The 18,099-nt window shown below is 44.2% G+C and overlaps 2 protein-coding genes across 5 annotated transcripts in view; one reads left to right on the forward strand and one right to left on the reverse strand.

Annotated features, from left to right (window-relative positions):
* Positions 1 to 6,273, reverse strand: part of SNX4 (sorting nexin 4) — a 58,008-nt gene extending 51,735 nt beyond the window's left edge. Inside the window, exon 1 of one of the 2 annotated variants that reach the window (XM_045032024.1) lies at positions 5,896 to 6,273. In XM_045032024.1, the coding sequence (XP_044887959.1) occupies positions 5,896 to 6,009 (114 nt within the window). In that variant the 5' untranslated portion in view covers positions 6,010 to 6,273. Of the gene's footprint in view, positions 1 to 5,368; positions 5,528 to 5,895 lie in introns of those variants that run through there. The other variant, XM_045032023.1, reaches the window with a different exon arrangement.
* Positions 1 to 18,099, forward strand: part of LOC123378359 (TGF-beta receptor type-2-like) — a 148,159-nt gene that overhangs the window by 67,258 nt on the left and 62,802 nt on the right. Inside the window, exons 1-2 of one of the 3 annotated variants that reach the window (XM_045032022.1) lie at positions 5,457 to 5,596; positions 6,491 to 6,576. The exons of 1 other annotated variant lie outside the window; for it this stretch is intronic. The gene's annotated coding sequence lies outside the window, so the exon portion shown is untranslated. Of the gene's footprint in view, positions 1 to 5,456; positions 5,597 to 6,490; positions 6,577 to 18,099 lie in introns of those variants that run through there. One more of the 3 variants, XM_045032021.1, reaches the window with a different exon arrangement.

Below are 18,099 nucleotides of genomic sequence, written 5' to 3' on the forward strand. Positions count from 1 at the left end.
ATTGGTGAAAGACTTTCAGGAAATTACCAGTATAGAAAAGCAGGACGTGGCATTTGTTGAATAGTGCAAAATTCTACCCAACAGTTTAAGACAAACTATAACAAAAAACAAAAGCCTTGTTCTACTGAAACTACATTCTCCCTACATAAACTCACCCTGAAATTAGTCAAGTTGAATTTGGGTGGGTCACTGAAACTATCACCTCTACCTCTTGAGTGATTTTTAAACAAGAGCTAGATGTGCTAGTATCAGCGTCCAGCCGAAATTCAACTTGACTGATTTCAGGGAGTTTACATGGAATCTGGTCAGGACCTTGGTTTGTCATTTCATCCAAGAGACCGACCTAGATGACACTCACAGCAGTGGTTTTTTTTTGTATTTTTAGTTGCTATAAAGATATATTGTAAAGTGATACATATGAGCTGTCCTACCAAGCATTACATGCTGGAAACAGCAGAATGTGGTTATGTAAATTACGGTCTAAGACCAACAAAAATATTCCAGGAAATGGTATATTTGAGGAAATGTAGAAAAAAAAAATCTAGCAAAGGATGTGCTAGCAATCTTATACATGCACGTTGCAGCACAAGTTTCCAAAAGTGCTCTGTATCATCCAAATGAGAAGCACGCTGTAAGGCTGAAATAGAGGCCACAACCCCTATGTACCTGTTCACAGATTAAGTCAGAAGGGACCACGCAGTGATCATCTAGTCTACATAGGCTATCAGACTTTCCTGAATTAATTCCTGTTTGAACAAGAGCATAACTTTTAGAAAAAATCCAATCTTGATTTTAAAAATGGTCAGTGATAGAAAAATCCACCACAACCCCTTGTAAAATAGTTAATTATCCTCACTGTTAAAATGTGCACCTTATTTCCAATCTGAATTTGTCTGGCTTCAACTTCCAGCGATTGGATCTTGTTATACCTTTGTCTGCTAGACTGAAGAGCCCATTATCAAATTTTTGTTCCTTATGCAGTGGATACTGGGCCCACTGGAGCTGTGTAAACATGGACCATCCCCAGTGTGTCCTTCTGGGTCAGTCACTGGAGACATTTTCTGCAACACATAAGGGTTGTAGAAGCACTCGCCCCGCCACCTGCTGAGTCTCCCAGGGGGGCTCACGCAGCAGCCAAGCCGCCGGTGCTGGTGGCGGGGGACCCTAGAATCCCAGCACTAGTGATGGGTGCTGGAGCCTTCTCTGTTCCCATTTTGTCACTGAAATTTTTAGTAGAAGTCACAGATAGGTCACAGGCAATAAAGAAAAATTCAGGGAAGTCTGTGACCTGTCCGTGACTTTTACTAAAAATATCTGTGACAAAATCTTTACTAAGCCACCTCCTAGTCCCCCCACTTCCCACCACACCCATACTCATCTCCTTTAATCAGATCACTTAGAATTATAGGGTCTATATTATTTGTGAAAGTGATACTTCAGAAGCAGATTATGTAAGTATCAGCCACCCTTGAAAGAGTGCTATTTAAGAGTAACTAAAGAATGAACAAACAGAATTTTTAATGTTTAATAATCAGATAGTGACCCTTCCAGGTAGCTTTAAATTTCCTACCATATCCCTGCTGTCCTGAGGCTTTGGGTCATCTATAATGAAGAAGTTACTTTAAGACTCTAGAGCAGAGTTTGCAAGTCTCCTCAAAGGACTTTTTCATTCCACCTTTTGAATGAAATTCTTTGTTAATAGTTTTCATAAAAACAAGGTTACTTAGAAAGTGCCAAAGAATTTTAAGATCCTAGTCTGACAATGCAATAAAGGTCTAGATGTAGAGTGAACTAAACATTCTTTTGTGACTACATCTACAACGGTTTATGTGACATGCCCTGTAGGTTCAGCCAATTTTCAAGCCACTATTAGAGAATCACATGGGTGAGAGTACCAGGAACACTTGGGTACGTCTTAATTTTGCATACATATAGCTAACACTTATTTCCCTGTACAACACTAGTTATAATAATAATAGGAGATATACCAATCTCCTAGAACTGGAAGGGACCTTGAAAGGTCATTGAGTCCAGCCCCCTGCCTTCACTAGCAGGACCAATTTTTTGCCCCAGATCCCTAAGTGGCCTCCTCAAGGATTGAACTCACAACCCTGGGTTTAGCAGGCCAATGCTCAAACCAGGGCCAGCTGCGCAAAGTTTGTAGTATAAACTCACCTGAATACTGGTAAATCACCAGCAGATTACACTATGTAAGCCATGGTGTGTCATTAAACCATCATTTTGAATCGGTTTCCTGACAGTCATCCCAATGAAACAGGTATGCCATTTATTAGGAGCCAACAAGATGCATTCCAATCTATTTTAAAAGTTGCTTTAGTATCTTTTTAAAAGATATGACTATCAAGTAAGACCATCACTGATAAGCTCCAAATTATCACTGCTCCAACTCCTTTACACAAATTTCTGTTTTATTTAAAAAACAAAGAAAATTATGAATATACATAGGTTTGATGGTCAAAATTCACTGTTAGTGGGAAGAAATGTGTGAGCAGAGACGCTCAGAAAAGTCTAATGTTATTTTAATATAATTCTGTTTGTTACAATACCTTTCTACTGTACCTTCCACCCAAGGGTCTAAAAGTGCTTCACATGTGCTAGCGGGTTTAGCCTCAAAACGCCGCTGAGAAGGAGGTAAGTGTAATCCCCATTTTACAGATTGGAAAACAAGGCATGTCATAGAATCATGGAACTGGAAGGGACCTCAAGAGGTCATCTAGTCCAGTCCCCTGCACTCATGGCAGGACTAATTATCTAGACCAGTGCTTCTCAAAGTCAGGCTGCTGCTTGTTCAGGGAAAGCCCCTGGCGGTCTGGGCCAGTTTGTTTACCTGCCGTGTCTGCAGGTTTGACCGATCGTGGCTCCCACTGGCCGCGGTTCGCTGCTCCAGGCCAATGGGGGCTGTGGGAAGGGCGACCAGCACATCCCTCAGCCCGCACTGCTTCCCACTGCCCCATTGGCCTGGGACAGCAAACAGCGGCCAGTGGGAGCTGTGATCGGCTGAACCTGCAGACGTGGTAGGTAAACAAACCGGCCCGGACCACCAGGGCTTTCCCTGAACAAGCAGCGGCCCGACTTTGAGAAGCACTGATCTAGACCATTCCTGACAAGTGTTCATCTACCTGCTCTCAAAAATCTCCAATGATGGAGATTCCACAACCTCCCTAGGCAATTTATTCCAGTGCTTAACCACCCTGACAGTTAGTTTTTCCTAATGTCCAACCTAAACCTCTCTTGCTTCAATTTAAGCCCACTGCTTCTTGTCCTATCCTCAAGCGGTTAAGAAAAACAATTATTCTTCCTCCTCCTTCTAAAAACCTTTTACATACTTGAAAACTGTTATCATATCCCCTCTCAGTCTTCTCTTTTCCAGACTAAACAAACCCAATTTTTTCAATCTTCCCTCATAGGTCATGTTTTCTAGACCTTTAATCATTTTTGTCGCTCTTCTCGGGATTCTCTCCAATGTGTCCACATCCTTCCTGAAATATGGAGCCCAAAACTGGACACAATACTGCAGTTGAGGCCTAAATCAGCCCAGAGTAGATAGGAAGAATTATTTCTCATGTCTTGCTTACAACACTCCCGCTAATACACGATGTCCCTCAGAATGATGGTTTTTTTTGTTTGTTTTTTTTTTGCAACAGCGTTACACTGTTGACTCATATTTAGCTTGTGGACCACTATGACCCCCAGATCCCTTTCTGCAGTACTCCTCCCATGGCAGTCATTTCCCATTTTGTATGCATACAACTGATTGTTACTTCCTAAGTGGAGTACTTTGCATTTGTCCTATTTACTTCAGATCATTTTTCCAGTTTGTCCAGACCATTCTGAATTTTAATCCTATCCTCCAAAGCACTTGCACCCCTCCCAGCTTGGTATCGTCTACAAACTTTGTAAGTGCACTCTTAATGCCATTATCTAAATCATTGATGAAAATATTGAACCGAATCAGACTCAGAATTGATCCCTCTGGGACTCCACTTGATATGCTCTTCCAGCTTGACTGTGAACTACTAATAACTACTCTCTTGGAATGATTTTCTAATCACTTATGCACCCATCTTATAGTATAGCTCCATTTACATTGTATTTCCTTAGTTTGTTTAAGATGTTATGCGAGACAGTATCAAAAGCCTTACTAAAGTCAAGGTCTTTAAACCACGATTTGAGGACTTCAATAACTCAGACATAGGTTAGGGGTTTGTTACAGGAGTGGGTGGGTGAGATTCTGTGGCCTGCATTGCGCAGGTCAGACTAGATGATCATAATGGTCCTTTCTGACCTTAAAGTCTATATACCACATCTACCACTTCCCCCCTATCCACAAGACTTGTTACCCTATGAAAAAAAGCCATCAGGTTGGTTTGACAAATCCATGTTGACTGTTACTTATCACCTTATAAACTTCTAGATCAGAGGCAGGCAAACTACAGCCTGCAGGACCGTCCTGCTCACCCCTTGAACTCCCAGCCATGGAGGCTAGTCCCCGGCCCCTCCCCTGCTTTACCCCCTCCCCTGCAGCCTCAGCTCACCATGCCGCCAGCGCACTGGGCGGTGGCGTTGCAAGCTCCTGCCAGACAGTGCTGCAGCATGGCTAGATCCAGCCGGGCAGCGTGGCTACCAGTCCTGCCGCTCTGAGCGGCATGTTAAGGGGGCAGGGAGAGGGGGGGCTGGATAAGGGGCAGGAAATCCCAGGGGGCAGTCAGGGGACAGTGGGATGGGGCAGAGGTTGAGAGAGGGGAGCGGTGAGGGGACAAGGAATGGGGGGGATGGATAGGTGTGGGAATCCCAGGGGGGTCTGTCAGGGTGTGGATAGGGGGTCAAGACGGTCAGGGGATGGGGTTGGATAGGGGCTGGGGTCCTGGGAGGGGGCTGTCGGGGGGGTCCCATGAGGGGGCAGTCAGGGGACAAGGAGCGGGGGGGTTGGATGGGGGGGAGGGTTCTGAAAGGGGCAGTCAGGGAGCGGGGGCTAGGCCAGGCTGTTTGGGGAGGCACAGCCTTCCCTACCCGGCCCTCCATACAGTTTCAGAACCCCCATGTGGCCCTCAGGCCAAAAAGTTTGCCCACCCCTGTTCTTGATGTTTTCAAATTGATTGCTTAATTATTTGCTCCCTTATTTTTCCGGGGACAGAAGTGAAGCTGACTGGTCTGTAATTCCCTGAGTTGTCCTCATTTCCCTTTTTCTAGATGGGCACGGTATTGGTCACAGACGGGAAGTCAAGGCACAAAGATTTAGCTTCTACAGTAAATAAGGGGCGGCCACTCTATGCAGTACTTACGGCAAACACAGATCAGACAGGAGCACACAAAGGCAGGCTCCTGGCACCACAGGAAGAAACGTTACCTTTAGTAGGCGCAATGATTTGTGTGTGGCATTGGCGGGAACGGGGGAGTCGGACAAAGGTTCTGGCATTACAGGGGGAGGTTTGGCAAAGGCCAACACAAGGCAGGAGCCAGCCAGAAAGGAAGGTGGCAAAGGACGCGCCATTAGCGGGCTAGTGAGGCGTCTGGACAAGGAGTGCGAAGCCCAGGGCGGGGGAACCGCCCCGGAGAGGAATTCACAGGCGGGCAGGTGAGCTGGGGAGAGGCACTTTCCACCTGTCGCTTCTCTACACCCAGGCTGCCGCCCCCAGGACTCGGGCCACTGTCCTGCCCGGCTCTGCCCAGGCCTGGGCTCCTCTCTCCTGCCCCCTTCCACCCGGGCTGCAGCCCGCCCCACGCTACCTCCGCCCCGAGCGGCTGCTCCCAGAGCGGCCGCCGGCCGCAGGAAAGAGCGGCGCTCGGCAGAGGCGCCTAGGCCGGAGCGGAGCCCGCCCGCCCCCTCTTCCCCAGCCGGGCCGCCCCCGCTCGCGGGCCGCCCGGCCCCCTCACCGTGCCCGCTGCTCCTCCGCCGGGTTCCTCCTCCGCGGGCCCGGGGCCCGGCTCAGCCTCGCCCGCCTGGCAGCTGTGGCTAGCGCCAAGCGGCGCGGCCTCCGGCCTCTCCATGGGGATGGGGGCTCGGCTCCCCCTCCGCGCAGGCGCTCAGCCGCGGCGCCTCCCGGGGCTGAGACCGGCCCGGCTGGGCAAACTCATCGCAGGGCCGGGGAGAGCCGCCCCATGCCGCCCCCGGCTCCTCCTGCTGTACCCCGAGGGGATCCCCTGCCGGTGACGCGGAGTAACGGGGTGCAGCCCCCCAGTCCCTCCGCCACTAAACCACAGGGAGGGCCCAGCTGCGCCCTGGACAGGGGGGTAATCAGCAGCAATAGCGGTCAATAAACGTGCTCCAACTGCAACAAACTAATATTGGTGCGGTGATAAAATAATAACCTCAGAATGCACAGGATAGACTACTTAGTAATCATGCAGATTGGAGAAGAATTACTGATGATTCTGGTCGCCCGTCAGGGATACATTAATAATATGTTAACAGCGAGCACAAAACAGCTATCAATGATTATTCATGGTTGAAATGTTGGCATTGTTACAGTCATCCCTGCTCTGACTCCACCCAGCTGTCCTACAGGAACAGAGTAGCTATTGAGGATTTATAATTACATTACTAAGCATTGTACTGTAAGTCATTTTTTGCATTATTGTTCTCTTCATTATTTCATTGTTTTATTATTGGTAAATAACAAAATAGCTGCTAATGTTAGTTGTTAAGAGCTGTGTTACATTGGCAACATATTCAGTGGACTATCACTCTGACCACCTCACTCTCACTTTAGAATCCCTCTGCTACCTGCCTTTTCTGAAGGGGAACAGGCAAGCTTCTGATCCTCCCGTTTATACATGTTCAATTTAGCTACTATTGTATCTTCCCTCCCACCTGTCTCCAGTGCCTCTTTGCTAATTTTTCTGATAGGCACCTTCATGCTGTTTTACCCCCCTTATACATGACATACCCTTCCTGAACCAGTCCATAAATCCTGTTCTACAAATCCCTGCTCAAAACCCACATCTACCATGATGCGTACAGGAAAGTGCCAACTGATAACAGCTAGGTACATGGCCAGTAGAGGCTTCTGATATTTATCTCATTTATTTAGCCTTTAAACTAATGTTCTTGTTACTACTTACTTTGTCCTCCTTCCCCATTCCTTCTGATTGTTGCACTCACTTGTTGCATCTTGTCTTAGATTATGAACACTATCTTTTCCTACATGTACATATATCATCTGGCAGAATGGGACCCTGATCTCAGTTAGGGCCTCTGGGCACTATTATAATACTACAAATAATAATAAATGATTAAGCTGAATATCTTTCATTGTAGCTTGAGAAGTAAAACTGTGCTTCATTGTTCTTTCAGTGGGCACAACTTCAGCATTAACCACAGCTGAACTTGCACACATTCTTCATCGATAATTTATCCTTTTCTCCCAACTGCATTTCAAATAAACCCCAAAACCTTCTTCACAGAACTGTGAACGAATATCCTGCATCTGGTTTCTATTCTGTTGTCTTCAGTGTTTGTTCAAATTTCTTCTCAGATGACTTGAATTGTTATCTCACCCCTTCTTTCTAGCAGGGCAGTGAGTTTCCCAAGTTTTTTCACTGAAGGGTTTCTTGGAATGAAAGCCTTTTACAAATATGCGAACTGCTGATATGTCCTTTGAATATGATTGATTTAAGATTTGTTTTATAAACCCAAAGTCCAGTTTAGATGTAAATGCATGATTGCACACTGTAGCACAAAATCTGTTTCCCATTATGGTGTAGTCCTCAGTATGTTTACTCAAGATATACATTAAGATACATATCTTGTATCCATTACATTTGCATTTAAAGGATGTGCATACTCAAATTTTTCTGATCTATATCAGTAATATAATTGAAATTCTTTAGTGAAACCTATATACAATATCAAACTTTGTTTTTATTATGAAAACAGTGCTATCAGTAAAAGTAATAATACACATCACCTCTCATCCAATTATTTCAAAAGCTCTTTAATCAGGAATTCTCTTAATACCCTTGTGAGAGAGGTAAACATTATCATCTCTTTCACAGACCGATAAACTGAGGCACAGAAAGACAGGGCCCCCCGGGGGTGGGGGTGCACGTGGGACAATTTGCCCCTGGCCCTGCAGGGGTCCCACGAGCCCTGGCCCGGCGGTAGTCCGGGTCTTCGGCGGCATTTCGGTGGCAGGGGGCCCTTCAGTGCTGCTGAAGACACGGACTGACTGAAGGGCCCCCCGCTGCCAAAATGCTGCCGAAGACCTGGACCGCCACCAGGTGAGTACAAGCGCTGCAGCTCCCCCGCTTTGCCCCAGGCCCCCTGAATCCGCTGGGCGGCCCTGCAGAAAGAGATCAAGTAACTTGCTTGATCACATTAGCAGAGATGGGAATAGAATTCCGAAGTCATGGGTCTTAGTTCTGAGCTTTTACCAATACACAACACTGCTTCTCTGTGAATAAGTGTGTAACAGAGAAAAACATAGGGCCAGATTTTGCCATCATTATTCATGTTGAATAGTACTCTTTAAATATTTTTTCTTTTATATCACTTATAGCTTGTACTCAGTTAGAAGTACTGTGGGTTTTGCTACCTAATTTTGATGCTGAAGTATATGTACTGCACTTGAGGGCCTAGTCTTCCATCAATGCATGAGGAGTGTATAGACATTCATCTCACTAAGACAGTTACATGAGCATTATTCAACTACCTTTCTCAGGCAAAAGTCCCACTAAAGGCAATGGGAGGTTTGCCTGATTAAGTACTGCAGTACCAGGGCTGAGATTTGTAAATAGGAGTTTACCACTACTAGGTAATTGTTTTCATGCTGTCACAGTTATAGGACCAATGGCATTTTGGACCCCTTTAGTCCTTCTTGAGTGCACCCTTTAGGTGACAGGCCTGGCTTCCTGCATCTCTTTCCCACAGTTTGACCAAACAGGGATAGGGTTTCTGGGGATCAATCATGTTAAAATGACAGGCCCAACTCGGTTTGGCATCTGTGAGCCCTTTCACTTTAGGGACCTGTGACCAGTGAGGTGGTTAAAGTGACTAAAAAAACCCAACCCTTCTTTTTTTTAAACAAAGTAGTTATTTATTCATTCACCCAAAGGTACAAAGCACACATAGCAAATGCTAAAAACAATCAAGGTCAACATGTATATTTCCATTTACGGAACCCTTAATCTTTCCTTATAAGCTTTCGTACATTTCAGCTAGCCCAGTACCTCCATGTCTGGATAGTAAGAAGCAGACTGCTTGTTGCATTATTTTATTATTGTTTATTATCATAGTGCCTAGGAGTCCCACCCCCATTGTGCTAGGTGCTGTACCAACAGAGAACCAAAAGACAGTCCCTGCCCCAAAGACCTTACAATGTCAGTATAAGACAAGAGACAAAAGATAGGGGAGTACAAGGAAAAAATGAGACAATATTTGTCAGCACACCAACAGCTTAACCATTGTCACATTTTTTGTAAGCCTGAGAGCACAGTAGTGGATTAAGGAAGGTTTTTGAAGGAGGATAATGAGTTAGTTTGGGGGATGTTTATGGGGGATCCCAAAAATGAGGAGCAGCATGAAAGAAAACACCAAGGTGCTTGTTTGAAAATTTAGGTGGGTGATGGAGGCTGACATCATGGTCCAGTCAGAGGCTGGAGTTGACTTTTTGATACTGATGACAGATGATAGACAGGGTGAGGATAGGTCATGAAGGGCCTGGAAAGTGAAGACAAGTAGCTTATATTTGATTCATTAGGGAAGAAAGAGCTAGTGAAGCGTTGCAAAGAGAGGGGTGCCATGGTCAAAGCCACAGGCTAGGAGCATTCTGAATAGATATCAGCAGGGCAAGACTGCATTCGTCAAGGTCAGAGAAAAGGATGTTGCAGTAATTGAAATGGGAGACAATGAGAGCCTGGATGAGAGTTTTAGATGTACGGATTGACAGGAAAGGCCCCATCGTACAGATACGATGTTGAAAAAATCTGCAAGATTGAGGCATAGTCTGGATGTGAAGAGCTAGAGTCAAGTTCCAATTCCAGATGACATTCAGGTTACAGGCCTGAGTGACAGATAGGATGGTAGTGTTATCCACAATGGTTGAGAAAGGAGGTTGTGACAGATATGGCTATTTCCTGCAATATCTTTAGAAGATCTTAATATATTATGTTTATGTATCGTTGTGGGCAGGGATTATGTATAATTCCATGGAAGAGGTAGACCATAGCCCACTAAGAATATTGGGGAATGATTAGGAAAATTCACTCAGGTTGTAACACCTCTTAAGAGGTCCCACCAGCTGGTAAGACTTGCACATACTGGTTCAAACTGCATTCTCCAGAGACCAACAGAAAAAGCAAGGACTGTGCTTGCTCAGGGAGATTAGAGAAGCTACAAAAACAGCAAACCCAATAATAATGGGGGATTTCAACTATCCCTGTATTGACTGGGAACATGTCAGCTCAGAACTGGATGCATGCAGAGATGAAATTTCTAGACACTATTAATGATTGCTTCTTAGAGCAGCTAGTCCTAGAATTCACAAAGGGACAGTCAATTCTTGATTTAGTCCTAAGTTCTGCACAGGGTTAGGGTTAGGGTTATATATAGTTGAACCACTTGGTAATAGCGACCACAGTGTAATTAAATTTAACATCCTTGTTAAAGAAACTCACCATAGTAGCATTTTACTTCAAAAAGGGGAACTGCACAAAAATTAGAAGGCCAGTTAAAGGAAAATTAAAAGGAACAGTCACAAGACTGAAATGCCTGCAAGCTGCATGGAAACTTTTTTTTAAAACACCATAATAGAGGCTCAAATTATATGTACAGTAACTCCACATATAATGTTGTAGTTATGTTCCTGAAAAATGAAACTTTAAGCGAAACGATGTTAAGTGAATCCAATTTCCCCATAAGAATTAATGTAAATGAGGGGTTAGGTTCCAGGAAAAAAAATTTCACCAGACAAAAGACTCTCTCTCTCTCTCTCTCTCTCTCTCTCTATATATATATATATATACACACACACACACAGTATAAGTTTTAAACAAACAATTTAATACTGGTACACAGTGATGATGATTGTGAAGCTTGGTTGAGGTGGAGGAGTCAGAGGGTGGGATATTTCCCTTACTGCTAAATGATGAACTAGCGATTGGCTGAGCCCTCAAGGATTAACTCTCTCACTCTGCAAGGCAGCAAGAATAGAGGGAGATATGCGCATTTCCCCTCTAAGTACACTGCCTTGTTAATTAGATCAGCTTGCTGAGACCACAGCTGCTGCAAGCTCCCTCCGTCCTGAGCCCTGTTGTGTCCCCCCCTGCTCTTTGGAAGATGGGGTAAGTGGGGTGCAGAGCAGGGGGAGGGGGACACCCTGACATTGTCCCCCTCTATCCCCCCTCTCGCCCCCGCACAGCAAGCAGGAGTCTCAGGGAGCAGCTCCAAGGCAGAGGGCAGGAGCAGCGCATGGCAATGAGGAGAGGGACAGCTGCAATTGCTAGCTTGCTGGGTAGCTGCTGCACAGGGAACATAGGGGAGCTGATTGATAGGGGGGCTGCCGGTCCACCTTGGTTTCAAGCCCCTGCCAGCTAGCTGCAATGGGCTGCTCTTCCTGCAAGCAGTAGACAAAGCAGGCAGCTGCCAAACAATGTTAGAAGGGAGCATTACACAACTTTAAACGAGCATGTTCCCTAATTGATCAGCAACGAAACAACGTTAACTGGGACGACTTTAAGTGAGGAGTTACTGTATACCCCAAATTAAAACAAAACAGTAAGAGGACCAAAAAAATAAATAAATGCTAAGATGGCTAAACAACAGAGTATAATAGGGGGTTAGAACCAATTTTTAAATAATGTCTTTTTGTAAGTTGAATCCTACAGAGGGAAAATAGGAACATACTCTGGCAAGTCATGTGTAAGAGTATAATTAGGCAGGCCAAAAAAAGGATTTGAAACACAACCAGCAAAAGACACAAAAACGAACTGTAAAGAAGATTTTTAAGTACATCAGAAGCAGGAAGCCTGCTAAACAATCAGTGGGGTCACTGGACGATTGAGGTATGAAAAGGAGCACTTAAGGAAGACAAGGCCATTGCAGAGAAGCTAAATAAATTCTTTGAATTGGTCTTCATTGGAGAGAATGTGAGGGAGATTCCCACACCTGAGCCATTCTTTTTAAGTGACAGATCTGAGGAACTATCCCGGATTGAAGTGTTGATACAGCAGGTTTTGGAACAAGTTGATAAATTAAACAGTAATACGTCACCAGACCAGACTGTATTCACGCAAGAATTCTCAAGGAACTCAAATATGATTGAAGAACTGGTATGTAACCTATCGCTTATCTCAGCTACTGTACCAGATGTCTGGAGGTCTGTTACTGTGGTGCCAATTTTTAAAAAAAGATCTAGAGGTGCTCCTGGCAATTACTGGATAGTGAGCCTAACTTCAGTACCGGGAAAATTGGCTGAAATTATTGTAAATAACAGAATTATCAGACACAGATGCACATGGTATGTTGGGGAAGAGTCAACAGAGGTTTTGCAAGGGAAAATCATGCCTCAAACTATTAGAATTATTTGAGGAGGTAAACAAACATGTGGACAAGGGTGATTCATTGGATATAGTGTACTTGGACTTTCAGAAAGCCTTTGACAAGGTCCCTCACCAAAGGCTCTTAAGCAAGGTAAGGAATCATGGGATAAGAGGGAAGGTCTTCTCATAGATAAGTAACTGGTTAAAAGATAGGAAATAAAGGATAGGAATAAATGGTCAGTTTTCACAGTGGAGAGAGGTAAATAGCAGGGTTCGCCCAAGGATCTGTATTGTGCTGTTGAACATATTCATACGTGATTTAGAAAAAAAGGGTAAACAGTGAGGTGTATTGCAGACAATACAAAATTACTCAAGATAGTTAAGTCCAAAGCAGACATCAAAGAGTTACAAAGAGATCTCACAAAACTGTGTGACTGGGCAACAAAATGGCAGATGAAATTCAAGTGTTGACAAATGCAAAGTAATGCACATTGGAAAACATAATCCCAAGTATTCATATAAAATGATGGGGTCTAAATTAGCTGTTACCACTCAAGAAACAGATCTTGAGATCATCGTGGATAGTTCTCTGCAAACATCTGCGCAATGTGTAGCAGCGGTCAAAAAAGCTAACAATATTAGGAACCATTAGAAAAGTGGTAGATAAGTAGACAATAAATCTCATAATACCACAGTACATATCCATGGTACCTTGCATATCCATGGTATCCATGGTACCTTACACTGTATGCAGTTCTGAGTACCCCATCTCAAAAAAGATACATCAGAAATTTAAAAAGTACAAAGAAGGGCAAGAAAAATGATTAGGGATATGGAATAGCTTCCATATTAGGAGAGATGAAAAAGACTGAGACTGTTCAGCTTAGCAAAGAGATGACTGAGGGGGATATGATAGATAGATAGAGGTCTATAAAACCATGAATGGTGTGGAGAAAGTGAATAAGGAAGTGTTATTTATCTCTTCACATAACATATGAACCAGGGGTCACCCAATTAAATTAATAGGCAGCATGGATCTACTTAAGTCACAGAGAAGTCACATATTTTTAACTGGTTGGTCAGGGCATAAAAAGCAAATTTCACGGCTGTATTCATACAGTTGTATATTCCATGCCACCCTTACTTCAGCACTGTTGCTGGCGGCGGCACTGCCTTCAGAGTTGGGCATCCGGCCAGCAGCTGCCACTCTCTGGCTGCCCAGCTTGGAAGGCTCTCCACTTTGCCTTCAGAGCTGGGTGGCCAGAGAGCAGCAGCTGCTGGCCAGGTGCCCAGAAGGAGGATGGGGCATAAACTACTACAGACACAAAGAAGTGGGGAATGGTCAAATAAGTTTGAGAACCACTGCCCTAATGATTAGTATCCTCCTTTTGGGCCTAGATTTAGTCTTGGGAGGAGTAAACCATATTTAGCTTGGCTGGCACTAGTAGAGTGTATTCCCCCCAAAACAGATTCCTTATTGTTTGTGCAAGGATTCCTTTGTGTCATTGTTTTACCTTTCCTGCTTGGTTCCTTTAACAATCCCTTTTGATCTAATTCCAAAGCAAATAGCCCATTGTAACAAACACACAGAAGCATGCACCATATTCATAAAAAATAATATCCATATTTTGCAGTTTGTCAGACACCCTACTTTGCATTAGTGCTATTTACAGCTTCAAAACTATGTGTATTTTTCTCTTTAAGGGGCATTTTAAAAGCATCTAGAATGAAACAAAGATTGCAAAAGATTTTTAAATCCACCGTTCTATTGCTGAGAAATTAAAACAAAAAAACCCAGCCGCCATGCTTTCTGCATGTCCCAATAATATTTGTGCAGTCAGCAACCAAAGCAGGAAACAATTAACTGGCAAATCTTATTCCCAAAGATATGACGTATGTGTTTGTACAGCACCTCGTTCGATGGAGCCCTGGTCCATGACTGGAGCTCCTGGGCGCTACCACAACACAAATCAATAATAATAATGTATAATGATGACACAGTATATTGGCTCAGTGAAATTGGTCGTGGCTCCCCATCCCTAACGGTTGGCTCCAGCAAACAAAGCCCACTGCTTGCTAATAAAATTAGTTCTGTAGCCCGAGATGCTAGTGGCTTGTCCTTCTGGTGCTGAAGGGCCTATGTTTGAGCCCCACTGAAGACTGTGGTATCTGATTGCATGTGACCATGTTTGTTATAATGATAAAACAAGGCAGAAATTTATGTTCCTTAAGAGACACTGGGGTGAAGAATCACTGTTAGGGAAATTGCCAATAATAAATAATAAAAAATCCTTGATGGCCTGCTTTAGCATGCAAGAATGCAAGAGAGAGGGCAAGGAGAAAGCCTAATAGGTCCAAAAAGAGAAATCCTTCACCACAGATCAGCCCAAGACCCTCATGGATGTGTTTGTATATGAATTGAAAAACTATGTGAAGGGGCCATAAAGATAGCAATAAAAGCAAAAGTCAAACTAAGCACCCAGACAGGGAAGCAGAAACTCATAAAAAGAAAATAATTAGAGAGGCTCTGGAAGCCTTTCAGAGAAAAGAAGGGACCGAGTCACTTTGAACTCACTTTGTCTCACTCACTTTGAACTCAACGGGAGTTTTTGCCACTGTCTTCAATAAGAGCAATACTGGGCCCATAAATACCAACTAGAGAGCCAAAACCAACTCAGAGTTTTGAAAGAAGCCGGAAGGGATCACCAATGCCACAAACAAGGCTTTGCTGAAAACTGTCCAAAAAGCAGCCAGGAGGAAGAAACAAGAGAAACCCAAAGCCTTATGGAAAGAAGCCAAACAGAAATGGGAAACAATGGAACAGAAAAAGAGATTAAGGATAGCATAGTGGGGCAAATTGTGCCCTGATATAGGCTTTGTGCATCTTCAGTGAACTGGATGAAGTTGTACAAGGTCTACGACAGGGCAAACCCTATAAAGAAAAATAACAAGCATAGCAACATAGAAAAAAGTAATACCATGCACGGCCAATAGGGGTCAATCATCAGGTAGGTGTACATGAGAAGCAATGCAATCCATTTAGTGATATGAACAAGAGGTGTGTTAGGTGATGTGTGAGACTAGTGTGTGCAAAAAACAGCATAATGTGCCCCCCATCCAAAAATTAAAAAGTTTATCCCTGATAAGAAATCATTGGAATAAGCTGTACATAACTATTCTCCATGACTATTTAAATGTCATCACAGCAGATGTTGAATGAGCTGCACCAAGAGAATGAAAAATGACAAAGCCCAACTAAGGTTGGGGTTTTCTCATAGATGATGTAAGGGAACCCATATAAAAACCAAGCCATATAACCCATTTGTATAATTTCAGTAACAAGGCCCCAGGAATCAGGAGCACTGCAATATGAGTGGACATTCAGCACAGAATCAGAACAAGTATCCTTACAAACAAAAGGTGGTTCAAGCTGTTGGACCTGATCCTGCACCACTATCTCAGGCAAAGCTTCCATTCCTATCAGTATGGGTTCTCAATCCACAGTCTGAGAACCGCTAGAATAGAATATGACCCAATGTTTTTAATTCCAGTTGAGACAAACAAGGTAGGTGATCGGATCACCTTCTGTTGGTGGAAGGGACAAGCTTTTGAGATTCACAGATCTTAGAATCATAGAATATTAGGGTTGGAAGAGACCTCAGGAGGTCATCTAGACTAGTCCAATCCCCTGCTCAAAGCAGGACCAACCCCAACTAAATCATCCCAGCTAAGGCATTGTAAAAAAAACAGGTCTTAAAAACCTCTAAGGATGGAGATTCCACCACCTACCTAGGTAACGCATTCCAGTGATTCACCACCCTTCTAGCGAAATAGTGTTTCCTAATATCCAACCTAGACCACCCTCACTGCAACTTAAGACCATTGCTTCTTGTTCTATCATCTGCCACCACTGAGAACAGCCTAGCTCCATCCTCTTTGGAACCCCTCTTCAGGTAGTTGAAGGCTGTTATCAAATCCCGCCTCACTCTTCTCTTCTGCAGACTAAATAATCCCAGTTCCCTCAACCTCTCCTCATAAGTCATGTGCCCCAGACCCCTAATCATTTTTATTGCCCTCTGCTGGACTCTCTCCAATTTGTCCACATCCCTTCTGTAGTGGGGAGACCAAAACTGGATGCAGTACTCCAGGTGTGGCCTCACCAGTGTTGAATAGAGGGGAATAATCACTTCCCTCAATCTGCTGGCAGTGCTCCTACTAATACAGCCCAATATGCCGTTGGCCTTCTTGGCAATGAGGGCACAATACTCACTCATATCCAGCTTTTCGTCCACTGTAATCCCTAGGTCCTTTTCTGCAGAACTGCTGCTTAGTTGGTCCCCAGCCTGCAACAGTGCATGGGTTTCTTCCGTCCTAAGTGCAGGACTCTGCACTTGTCCTTGTTGAACCTCATCAGATTTCTTTTGGGCCAATCCTCCAATTTGTCTAGGTCACTCTGGACCTTATCCCTACCCAACAGCGTATCTTCTTCAGATCTAAGGAAGGTAACCAGAGAATCTAAGCTAAATACAAGTTGGCACAGATTAAGTGTAGCAGATTCACACATGCTGCCAGAGATCACTTAAAATGAAGTGGGCAATTAAGGGTTAGCAGGCAGTAGAGTGTTTTACAAATTGTTGTAATGAGCCATAAACCCAACATCTCTGTTAAGTCCTTAGTTTTTAGTGTCTAGCAGAGTTATGAATTTAAGTTCCCAGGCTCATCTTTGGAAGGTGTTGTGCAGGTTTCTGTTGAGGACAAGGACTGAGAGGTCAGATATGGATTGATCTGATCGCTCTGTGAAAAGTGTTCCCCCAGAGGTGATGTGGTGTTTTTATCATTTATTTTTCTGTGCGAGTCCATTTGAAAGTGTAGTGATTTCCTAGTTTCACCCACATGTTGGAGCATTTAGCGCACTGGATGAGATACACCACATGTTGTGATAGGCATGTGTAGGACCCATGGATCTTGAAAAGTGTTTGTGGGAAGTATTGATTATCCTAGCAATGGAGATATGTCTGCAGGTTTCGCATCTGTTCTGGCAGGGTTTGATGCTGCTTTGAGTTGGTGTGTCCTAGTCTGTGGGGAGCTTGCTTCTGATGATGAGCTTGGCAAGGTTTATTTGAAGGCCAATTGTCCTTTGTCCAGCTGTCATTTCTGAACCCACTGCTGATAGTAGCTATCTTGCTAAGAAGGTGGTATCATACAAAGTGGTGGTTGGTTGGAAGCTCAGTGGGAGAGACCCAGACAGGATTCCATTCTGCTTTATTATTGGATGAACAATCATTGAAAAGACTTGACTACTGTAAAATTACACGTTTGGGCTGGATTTACTCTGGCTGACACAGCGAGGTGTCAATTATACCTTTGCGTGCCAGCTGATTTTCTCTGCACTGCGGGAGGAAGGGTGATTCACATGAAAGGAAGGCCAGTAGTGTTGTTGCCTGGCTGTTCATAAGTTTACCACTCAGAGCTCCTGCTAACATTCCTCATTGCTGCTCTGTCTATGACCAGTCCCAGACAGTACTACTCACTGGGGTGGATGCTCCCTCTGGTGGATGGGAGATTGAAGCCACTTTCTGTTACCACAACCTCTTCCTGTGG

Source organism: Mauremys mutica, chromosome 10, assembly GCF_020497125.1.
Source record: "Mauremys mutica isolate MM-2020 ecotype Southern chromosome 10, ASM2049712v1, whole genome shotgun sequence".
In the NCBI taxonomy this organism is placed as follows: Eukaryota; Metazoa; Chordata; order Testudines; family Geoemydidae; genus Mauremys; species Mauremys mutica.